The following is a 12,156-nucleotide window of genomic DNA, read 5'->3' as shown; positions in this document are numbered from 1 at the left end:
TTTCAGATCAGGGATACTCAACTTGTACTAGTGTAAGGGGCACATAATGAATAGAGTATATTTCAATTATAGAGAAAGCATTTCATGAACTTCACAAATAATTTTTAAGACTTTTGAAAAAGCAATAGACAAAAACATCAGTATAATATAATATAATATAATATAATATATAATATAATATAATATATATCAGTAGTTGGAATTAGTATTTGAAGGATTAGTGGGAACAATAAAATACTGTCTACCTAGAAAAGAATCTCTGTCACTATTAAGCTTTGGTGGGTTTTTTTGCTGCTGAAGTTCACTCATTCATATGATGTAAAAATTTCATTTTATATTACCGGTACAAGTGGCATTTGTTAGTACCACATTCTTTTTGCTGCTTTTTTTCCTATTTGGTTACATGTTTCAACTAGAGTGAACATACCTTTTCACTGAACTTGTTGCGGTTTCTGCTTGATCTCTTCTTAAGTATTTATATAAAGCCTAAGGGTAATTCCAAGTTCTGAAGATTCAAGTTGTCAATACATAGTTTCACATTGTTAATTAGCATTTCTCCAGTTTCTATCATACTTGAAGCATTAAGCAAGTAAATAATAATGGTGAATAAGAGTTTTTTCTAAAAGAAGCTTTTCAGTTGGACCCAGTGACTTACGCCTGTAATCCCAGCACTTTGGGAGGCTGAGGCATGTGGATCACTTGAGGTCAGGCGTTCAAGACCAGCCTAGCCAACATGGTGAAACCCCATCTCTACTAAAAAAACCCACAAAAATTAGCCAGATATGGTGGTGCACACGTGGAGTCCCAGCTACTTGGGAGGCTGAAGCAGGAGAATCACTTGAACCCAGGAGGTGGAGGTTGCAGGTAGCCAAGATTGTGCCACTGCACTCCAGCCTGGGTGACAGAGCAAGACTCTGTCTCAAATTAAATAAATAAATAAAGCTTGTCAATGTTATATCAGATTAGTATGTTGTATGCTCTAAAATATAGGAAATTTTTTTTTTTTTTTGGTAGATAGAGTCTTGCTCTGTCACCCAGGCTGGAGTGCAGTGGCGCCATCTTGGCTCACTGCAAGCTCCGCCTCCCAGGTTCATGCCATTCTCCTGCCTTAGCCTCCCAAGTAGCTGGGACTACAGGCGCATGCCACCACACCTGGCTAGTTTTTGGTATTTTTAGTAGAGACGGGGTTTTACCACATTAGCCAGGATGGTCCTGATCTCCTGACCTCGTGATCCGCCTGCCTTGGCCTCCCAAAGTGCTGGGATTACAGGTGTGAGTCACTGCTCCTGGCTGAGAAAGTTTTCATGTTTCATGTTACTTGTTCCTCATTAATGTGAAATTTATTAATGAAATTAAATTAGCTTTTTTGACACTTCTTTTTCCTGCCTCTCAGAAAATGCATAGCATGTGAACACAGATAGCTTTCTGAACTTTAAATAAAAAAAATGACCTTCCAGAGAGTATTGTAAGATATTTTCTGTCAAAAGATGAGGGTGCATTAAGTTCCTTGTCTTAATATTCCCGCCCTTTCCCCTTGGTTTCTAGTGTCTGCTCTGTCATCAAGCAGTTGCCTAATCATGAGCAGATGCATAATCTTTCTGTGCCTCAGTTTCATCAGCCCTTCACTTAGAAAAAGTCACCTATTCTACCTATGTCTTAATAGGCCTTCTGCAAAGTTTAAATGAAGTTGGCAGTGTATGTTAAGAATGCTTTGAAAAGTGTGTTTAGCTATAAAATATAAGATGGCAGCAATTATTTTCCTTTTACTTCTTTTCAAGTCTCTTGATCTTCCTCTTGATCCCAGCACCAAATAGAAAGTGATCCTTCTCATTTAGATCTCCTTCCTACCCTTCATGAACCTCAGCCATCTTTTCTTTCTCTTATCCAACCATGTACCCTTCACTTAGCCTTAACTTGTTGGTTAGCTATTTCTTTGGTTTGGGTTTTATTTTTATTTTTTTATTTTTTTGTCCCCTTCTCCCTCTGTCATCTCTGGGTAGTCCCTCTGCTGGAAATGGATATTCATCTGTTCATTTGCCAAACCAGCAGCTTCTCTTTGAAAACCTTCTTTACTATTCCCTCTGCTTGTTGTGATAATGGCCCAAGTATAATCTTTTTAAGAGCTGGTTGAAGGCATAGAGAAAAGTTAAAAGGTATAAATTAGGAAGCCCATCTCATTTAATTTTTTTAAAAAAATAGATACTATTTTAGATATATCTGTTACCTACTAAATATGGTTTATAACTTTGACATCTTATTGTCCTTGGCTTATACTTAGTCTTAACAGTATTCTTTCATGTAAGTGCCTTAAATTCATTAGCTTCAAGTATAGGTAATATTAAATCCAGGACAGACCTGGGTTTAAATTCTAGGTTTGTTACTTGAAAATTGCAATTTTAGGGCAAGTTCTTTTACTTCTATATACTTCAGTTTCCTCATCCGTAAAACCAGGTTTATGATCATCTCATCAGCTTTTTGATCAGGATTAAATGAATTACTGTTCATGAAAACGCCTAAGACAGTGCTGGACACATAGGTATTTTAAGAAGTGTTAGTTTTCTTTTCCTATCATGGTGAGATTAAAATAGATGTACTGTTTACTTACATATGTTGTTTGTTTTCTACATCTTTTTTTTTTCCAGAACTATTCCATGGCAGTATATCTTGTAAAACAGTTGTCCTCAACAGTTCTTCTTCAGAGGTTACGAGCAAAGGGAATAAGGAATCCGGATCATTCTAGAGCTTTAAGTACGTATGATAAACTTATTTCACTTATTCAGCTAACTATTTTGTCAAAGGTTAGAGTAGTATTTTCTCAACGCAAGAAATTTTAGAATTTGTTTATTCACTGGAACCTGTTGTAGAGGACTAAAAACACTGAGAACCTTCTGGCTTGTAAAACAAGACCTTAGAGTAGTTCTGATATCTTTGTCATGAACTATATTTTATAATCTATATTTTACTAATCTTAAAATTAACTTTGTGAAGTGAGTGCATGAACATGGAAGAATATTTTTCTACAACTTCATAAAATCAATGTTTAAGGAATTCTGGGAAATGGGAAGGGCATCTTGGTATAAATTTCAAGAAAGTTATTTTAGATTGGAGGTTTATCCAGGAAAAATATACAGAGTTATATCATTGCCTCACCCCTGCATTTACAAAGTGAAGAGAGCCAGTGGGGTGGTAGAAATAATAATGACATGGATTCTGCCATTAATCAATTATATGACTGTGGACAAGTAATGCTGCTTCTGAGTTTCCTCTTCCTCATCTGTTACAAGAGGTTTATGCCATGTGATTTCTAATGCTTCTTCAGAGTCTGAGTTCATATATGTGAATTACTGGATGGTTTGTTTTGATATGTTGAATTTGAGATTCAGGGTCTACAAATGGAGCTATGCTGACCTCTGTTTTTAAGGGTTAAGGTCAGAGGGTTTGGCCTTTCCAAAGAGGTGAACTAAGTTCTTTGTTTATTCTTTTATTTGTGAGAGGTGAGGGCCAAGTGGATTTAGGGATGAGGGCTGGGGACTTAGGAACAAAACTTGTATAGGCAGGTGTTAGATAACTATCCTTAAAGGACTTTTGATGTGAGCTGATTAATGAAGCCCATGATCAGATTTGTACTTAGGAACACTGTGGTGGAAAGAACTAAGATAATAGCAGCTTTCCTTTTGTAGCATAGCTTTTATCCCTTTCTGTAACTTATTTCTGTGGCAGAGTAAAAGATCCCACTACCCCTGAATATCAATATACCCTTAATAGTTCATTGAAGAATTTTTCTGTATTAAAATGGTCCTTTAAAAATGCAGCTAATCCTGAATCAATGGGAGCACACTTTGGGCTAATGCCTCTGTAGGCATGCATTGACAGATGATGGAGACCTAGAAGGACAGCACTGATTTGGGATCTGCAGGAGTGGAGGCACCATTTGGCAGGGACAAGAAGATGGTGGGGATCCTGAAAGAAAAGACAGACATCTGCCTTGAAGGAGAGTATAAGATACCTTCTCTTCTATCACAATCTTGCTGAAGTTATTCCTGGTCATTCTACTGAGAATCTTCATATTTGCCTCACAATACCAGAATCTCAGCCCGTCAGAAAGCAAAGAGTTATGTGAGCCTGTATGGAAGAGGGAATACCAAGAAATAAGGCAGATAAAGTTATTTAATAGTAACAACAGCAACAACAACGATAGGGCCAACTGTCTTTGCTCAAGCTGTTAACTCTTCTCCACTTGTAGCTATAGCACCACCTGGAGGGAGAGTGGGAACGTGAGTCTGGAATTGAATTATTTTATTTTCTCCGAAAAACCACTATTAGCTACCATTAAGCAGCGAAATCTGTTTAATTCAAAAGCTATTTCTACTGTGATATACTGATGGATGTGGAGAATACCTGTACACTGGATGAGATTTTTATGGAAATTGATACCTTACCTTACTTATTGGCCAGAGAAGCCAATGGAATATTAATTTGGATCCCACCAGTAAGAAATTTGTTGTAATTTACTAAAAAGCAGGTTATCTACCTTTACCTATATGCTGCCTGTAAAAACAAAAAACAAAAAAAACTTTCCCAACAAATTATGTAATTAAAATTCTGTTTACAATAACTTGACAAAAGGAAATGTCAGGTATCTCAGGTATTTTTAAAGAATCAAATTACTTACAAATATGTTCCTTGTAAGTCATTCTTAATAAAATAAGTTCTTCTAGCAAAGTTTTAATAGTCAAGCCAGACACTCTTATGTTCTTGAAAGAATAAAGTTGCTGTTATTTAGACTTTTCACAGAGAAATCCATTCTCTGATTCATTTGATTTAGTAGGATTTTGTCTTGCATTTTCTACCTTTGTGTAGAGTTGTCCCCTCACAACTATCAAAAACAGTCTTTTACCAACTCTTAATCAAGTTTCTTTCTCCTCTTCCTTCTTCCTTCAGCAGTTATTTCAAGCCTTAGCCATAATCTACTCCAACACTGTCCCCCTCCCTCAGCACTCTGCCAATGCACGAAAATTGGGGCTACAAGACGTGAATTACCTAAACCACCCATTTCTTCCTTAATCTCAGAGCTACCGTAATTACTTTTCAGCTTATCTACATTTGTGCCCAGTCCTCACTTTATTTCCTTCAGTGTCAAGAGGAAATGTCCTTTTTCCTGCTCCAAGTTAATCTTTTATTCATTTATTCTTTTCATTCAAGAAATTGTATTAAGAGTCTACTGTGTTCCAGGCACAGGAGAATATAACATTAAACAAGACACATACCATCTCTGCATCCCCCAGAAGTTTGCAGTCTGGTAAGAAAGACAGGCATTAAATAATTGCACAAGTCATTAATGAGTTAAAGTTTTGACATGTGCCTTGAAGAAGATAGACAGGGAACTCTGTAGAGGTAAAATAGGGGAACATAGTCCTCTCTGGTGTTGTGATACTTAAGGCAAGATTATAAGTATGAGGAGAAGTTAAGCTCCAAGATAGGAACAGAGTATGTCAGGAGAAAAGGCCAGTGCAGCTGGAATAGAGAGAGCCAAAAAGGGCTGGATGCAGTGGCTCACACCTGTAATCCCAGCACTTTGGGAGGCCGAGGCGGGTAGATCACTTGAGGTCAGGAGTTCAAGACCAGCCTGACCAACATGGTAAAACCCTGTCTCTACTAAAAACACAAAAAAATTACCCGGGCATGGTGGAATGTGCCTGTAGTCCCAGCTACTGGGAAGGCTGAGGCAGGAGAATCACTTGAACTCGGGAGGCGGAGGTTGCAGTGAGCTGAGATCGCACCACTGCACTCCAAGTTGGGCAACAGAGAGAGACTCTGTCTTTTAAAAAAAAAAAAAGAGAGAGAGCCAAGAAGGAGGGTGACCAGAGAGTTGGACAAGTATAAGTTGACATAGACAATATGAAGATAGATGATAGAAAACCATTAAAAGATTTTTAAGCGGAGGAATAAATGACATGATTACATTTAGACAATCTGATTCTCACTTTGAAGACGAATCAAAGGAAGGCAAAGCTAATGCAGTGAGGCCAGTTTAGAACCTATTTGTAATAGTATACATAAGAGATGATAATGTCTTGAACTAAGGTGATAGTGATTGATAGAAGTTGACAGTTTTGAGAAGTATTGAAATGGCATTGACTGTGTCTGTAGAGTGAGGAGTCAAGGAGGAGTGCTAGGCTTCTTACTCAAGCAACAGGTAACATGGTAATGCCATTTACTGAAACAAAACTGTGTTGAAGAGGTCAGATTGCGGGGAGAGATCAAAGTGCACTCGTAGACTTGTGGTGTTTGAGATGGGATGAGACATCCAGGTAGAGATGCTCAGTCACAGTAATTGTGAGACCTGGCTCCCTCATGTATCTGCTCTTTGTCCTGTGTTTTCAGTTCCTCCCTGTCTGCAGGCTTTTTCTGTCACTCTAGGCTGTCAAGGCTCTTTTGCCTTTTAAAAAATAGGAAAACAAGCTCCTCTATGGATAGAGCTCTGTGTTCCTCCCGTTGTTCTCATCCTAATTTTTGTGAGAGTAGTCTACATTTGCTCTTGTTACCTCCTCACTGCATCTTATTATAGTCTTTAACCCTCTATCATTCCACTGAAATTGCTCTTTCAGATGTCACAAATGATGATCTGATTGCTAAATTTAAAGGGTATCTTTGGTTTTCATCCTGAATACTTCTGCTGCATTTGATATGAACCACTTTCTCCTTGAAATTCTCTCGTTTTTTCTCTGACCATATCTTCTTAATCATCTGCCTTCAATGGATTCTCTTAAGGGAAGCATTCTAAATATTGCTGTTCCTTGGAGTTTTATCCTGGGCGCACTTTTCTACACACCCTTATGGCTTAAAACCAACACCCACCCCAAAATACATGTTTCATCTCAGACCTCTCCCCTGCATTTCAGACTTATGTAGCTAACTAACTTCACCTAAACATTTCACTGGTTCCTCAGATTCAAGTATTTAAAACTGAACTCACCAACTCCTGTCACACTTACTCCCTAAATATTTCTCAAATGTACCTTCTGTCTATCACTGCTATCATTGCCCTTGTTTAAGCTCTCATATCCTGCTTTTATTTTAAAAACCATTCTTAGATAAAACATCCCTCTCTTTGACTCCTTTTTATATCTCCTGTGGTAGCCACCTAAGTGATTTATACAGATCTAAAATCTTACCATTCTCATTCCCTTGCATTTCATGGCTTCTTAACACCTAGGGAATAAAAACTCCAACTGTGGTAGCATGACATGTAAACTTTCCATGATGTGGCACCTGCTTACTACTTTCCAGGGTCATTTGTATTCACTCTTCTTTTCATACTTCACATTCCAAAAATATGGAACTCTTTTATCTTTCTTCAGTGCTTTAGTCTTTTGCTCTATGCCTCAAAACTCCCCTGCTGCCTCCTCTGCTTAATGTTATTATCCTTTGTTTCACTTTTTTCCAGGAAGCATCCAGAACCCCCAGAATAGATGAGTTGACTTTTGGTTAGCTTCCTGAACATACTTCCATCAGAGTGCATTAGAGATGATCTCACTGAGCATCTTTACCTTCTACTAGATTATGAGTTCTTTGGAGCAGGAATTTAATCTGATTTTTTTGTTGAATTCCTATTGCTCAGCACAGTGCCACATACATATTAGATCTACATATTTTTGTTGAAGTAAACTGATGAAAAGACATCTACAGAAAAAAGTCAGATCTCAGTGCCTATTTCTTTGCTTATAAAATGAAATACTGATCTTAATATGTTTGATTGTTTTCAGCCTTAAAATTTTAAAAGGCTGAATTAAAATAACCTGATATTAATGAAGGATAGAAATTATTTTGAAATAATAACAACCCTAGAACAGCACTAATAGAATAGTCTGTGGTAATGGAAGTGTTCGCTATCTGCACTGTCCCATACGGTAGCCACCAGCAACATGTGGCCATTGAGCACTTAAAATGTGGCTAGTGTAACTGATGAGCTGAATTTTTTATTTAAATTTAAATATGGCGTCATGTGAGTAGTGGCTGACTCCTATAGCTCATGACAACAGGGATTAAAAACAAGATTAATTCTACTCCCCAAATCGACTTATTGGGTAAAACAAGATTAATTTTAAATGTGGCTAGCTGTAACTTTATTATAGTCATATAATAAAATACTGTTACCACTGCAGATCACTGTAACAATGTGAAAACTCTGACTCCCAGAGAACTTCCTACATGTTGACTGATGACCACGAAACAAATATTATATGTCTTATTTTTTTATTCCCTTGCTCACAAGTAATAAGTGCTTTTACTTTTACTTCATTTTTTCTTCATACTTTCTTATGATTAAATATAGCATAGTGCTTTTCCCCTCCGTTTTCTTTCTTTTGAGAACGTTTATTAAAGTATAATTTATAGGCAATAAAAATTCCTTTGACAGATGTATACAATCATGAACCACTGCCACAATCAAAATATAGAACATCCTTTACCCCAGAAAGTTCTTCTGTAGCCTTTTGCATTCCATCCCATCCTTTTACCATTGATGTGATTTCTGCTCTGTAGTTTTGTCTTTTCCAGAATGTCAGATAAATGCAGTCCTACAATATGTAGACTTTTGCGTCTACATTTAGTGTAATGCTTTTGAAGTTCATCCATGTAGTTTGTTCTTTATTGCTGAGTAGTATTTCATTTGTATACTATAATTTATCCATTTCTCAGTTGATGGACATTTGGATTATTTCCAGTTTTGCAGCAATATGAACAAAGCTGCTGTAAACATTAACTTTTTGCATATGGATACTTCAGTTTTGTAGACATATGTTTTCATTTCTCTTGGGTAAATATCTAGGAGTGGGATTGCTGGGTCATATGATAAGTATATGGAAAACAGTTTGGCAATTTCTTTTAAAGTAAATATACCGTTTTTGCATTCCCACTAACAGTATGTGAGCTTTCAAGTGGGTCCACATCCTTACCAGCATATGGTGCCATCAGGCTGCTTTATTGTAGCCATTGTGATTGGTATGTAGTGGCATTTCATTGTGCATTTTTCTAATGTCTGAGGATGTTAAGCGTCTTCTCAGGTGCTTATTTGCCATTCCTATAGCTTCTTTGATGAAGTATCTGCCAAGTCTTTTGCCTACTTTTTAATGTCATGCTTTTGATATATTATGAAATCTGTAGTTGTGATTCATTTTGAGTTAATTTTTGTATATGGTGCAAGGTGAGGGTAGAGATTTGTTTTCCCCCCCACATAGATATCAAAATAGTCCAACAACATTTGTTGAAAAGACTGTCTTTCCTTCCATTTTATTACCTTGACACCTTTATCAAAAACCAGTTGACCATAGATGTACAAATCTATTTCCGGATGTTATTCTTTACCATTTACCTGTATGTCTATCTTTATGCCAAACAAGTCTTAATTACTGTAGCCTGATAGTAAGTCTTGAAATCAGTTAGAATTCTCCAACTTTGTTTTTCCTTTTCAGAATTGTTTTGAATATTGTTAGGTCCAGTATGTGAGATAATACATGGTGACTAAACAGAATTTATTTCTGTAATATGAGGTTGATTTCAGCATTCAAAAGTCAATATAATTCACCTTCTCAACAAACTAAAAATGCAAAATCATGTGATCATCTCCAGAGATGCAGAAAAAGCACTTGGCCAAATTCAACATCCATTCATGATAAAACTGTCAGCAAAATAGAGAAGGGAGCTGCCTCAGTGTAATAAAGAGTATTTACAAAAAGTCTGCACTACAGCTGATATCATCATTAATGGTTAAAACTTGAATGTTTCACTCCTAAGATTGAGAACAAGGCAAGGATATCTGCCCCTAGCATTGACCTAGAGATCCTAGACAGCACAATAAGACATGGAAAATTTTTAAAAAAGAAACCAACACACAGGTTAGAAATGAAGAAATAATTATTGTCTTTATTTAGCGATGACCTTATGGTCTACATAGAAAAAAATCCCAAAGAATCTCCAAAAAAGCTACTAGAAATACTATATGAGTTTAGCAGAGTTAGAGAATGTGTGGTCAGTATACAAAAACAAATTGTATTTCTGTTAGTAATGAATAATTGGAAATTGAAATTCACAAAACAAGATTTTACGGTAACATCCAAAAATATGACACACTTAGGGATACATCACACAAACTAGGTGCAAGATTTGTATGCCGAAAACTACAAAGCATCGTTGAGAAAAACTGAAAGAAGACCTGAATAAACAGAGAGATATATCTTGCTAAGAGATCGAGAGATTCTATTGTTGTATGTCAGTTCTCCAAATTAATCTGTAGAATTAATCCAGTCTAATCAAGATCCTGGTAGGACCTTAAAAAATATCTTGACAAGAATAAATGGACTAGGATTGGGTCTGTAATGACAAAAGAGAAGCCATTTGTTTGTTTTGTTTTGTTTTTTTGTTTGTTTTGTTTTGTTTTTAATAGAAATTGACAGACATTCTAAAATAATTTCAGAAAATTCTCCCACCTCTGAGAGAAAGTGAATATACAAATCATGTTTTATTTGTTTTATTGTTAGCTAGTAACAATGGCTAGTATTTATTGAGAATAATATTAGGTTATTTGAAAACTTTTTTTGTGGCTCACGCCTGTAATCCCAACACTTTGGGAGGCCAAGGTGGGCACATCAGCTGAGGTTGGGAGTTTTGAGACTAGCCTGGCCAATATGGTGAAACCCGTCTCTGCCAAATACAAAAATTAACCAAGCCATGGTGGCACACACCTCTAATCCCAGCTACTTGGTAGGCTGAGGCAGGAGAATCATTTCAACCCAGGATGCAGAGCCTACAGTGAACCAAGATCTCACCGCTGCACTCCAGCCTGGGTGACAGAGTGAGACTGTGTCTCAAAAGAAAAAAAAAAAACACCTTTTTTTGTTGTTGAGACAGGATCTCACTCTATCACCCAGGTTGGAGTGCAGTGGCAGCAATTTCAGCTCACTGCAATGTCTGCCTCTCAGGCTCAAGTGTATTTTAAAACTTTTAATGCGTATTAACTCAATCCTTAAAACAGTTCTGTGAGATATTATTATTGTTCCCATTTACCAGATGATGGAACAGGCATAGAGAGGTTAAGTGACTTAGAACTGAGACTTAAATTCTAAGCTAGGCTCTCTAGGTCCTGTGCTCTTAACCACTACTTTATTTCAATTTATTTTCTTATTTCAATTTATTTTCTAAGCGCTAAACACTGAGCTTTGTTTTGTGTAAGGCTGATACTGTGATCTATAGTATTGCTTCATTTAAGTGGAAATTTATGCAAAGTTCAAAGTCAGTTACTATACCCATTGCTTGCTATGTCTATAAAGGGTGCTGGTGGGATGGTTGTTGAAGGCATGCGGAGTGGTTATTAGTCAGGGTTCTCCAGAGAGACTCTAGGAGGGGAAGGAGAAGGAGAGGAGAAAAGGAGAGAAAGAGAGATAAGAGAGAAAGAGAGTTGAGGGAAGATGTATCAGGGGAATTGGCTGACATGACTGTGAAGGCTGAGAATGCCCACAATAGATAGGCCATCAGCAAGCTGGAGAACCAGCGAAGCCAGTAATATGACTATTGAAGTCCAAAGGCCACAGATCCAGGAAGCCAACTCTCAGTCTTAAGTCCTAAGAGGAGTGAGGAGAAGGGCTGATATGGTGGTACAAATCCCAGAGTCCCAAGTCCAGAGAACCTGGAATTCTTTCTTTTTAAAGATGGGTTCTCACTATGTTGCCCACACGGGTCTCAACTCCTGGCCTCAAGCAGTCCTCCTACCTCAGGCTCCCAAGAGCTAGGATCACAGAATTCCAAAGGCAGGAGAAGAAGGGTGTCCCAGCTCAAGGAAAAAGAGAAAGTGAATTTATTTTCCTTTCCTCTGCCTTTTTGTTCTTTCCGTGCCCTCCAGCTGATTGGATGGTGTCCTCCAAGATTGAGGGCGGATCTTCCTCACTCATCCACAGACTGACACACCAGTCTCCTTTGGAAACACACTCGCAGGCACTTCCAGAAATTATGCCTTGCCAGCTATGTAGGTAGCCCTTCGTTCAGTTAGTTTAGTTGACACCTAAAATTAGCCAACACAGTGAGTAATCACATTAGAATTCTATTTGCCTTGGCAATGCGGGCTCTTTTTTTGGTTCCATATGAACTTTAAAGCAGTTTTTT

General features: G+C 37.4%; 1 protein-coding gene across 2 annotated transcripts in view; it reads left to right on the top strand.

Moving 5' to 3' along the window:
* Window positions 1–12,156, top strand: part of PIAS1 (protein inhibitor of activated STAT, 1) — a 144,369-nt gene that overhangs the window by 99,404 nt on the left and 32,809 nt on the right. For both annotated transcript variants that reach the window (XM_011940342.1, XM_011940341.1), the window contains one exon: window positions 2,643–2,748. In XM_011940342.1, the coding sequence (XP_011795732.1) occupies window positions 2,643–2,748 (106 nt within the window). The remainder of the gene's footprint in view (window positions 1–2,642; window positions 2,749–12,156) is intronic.

Source organism: Colobus angolensis, unplaced genomic scaffold (genome assembly GCF_000951035.1).
Source record: "Colobus angolensis palliatus isolate OR3802 unplaced genomic scaffold, Cang.pa_1.0 Scaffold19, whole genome shotgun sequence".
NCBI classification, from domain to species: Eukaryota; Metazoa; Chordata; class Mammalia; order Primates; family Cercopithecidae; genus Colobus; species Colobus angolensis.
The sequence above is the reverse complement of the archived record's forward strand: the minus strand, read 5'-3'. Positions and strand labels throughout refer to the sequence as shown.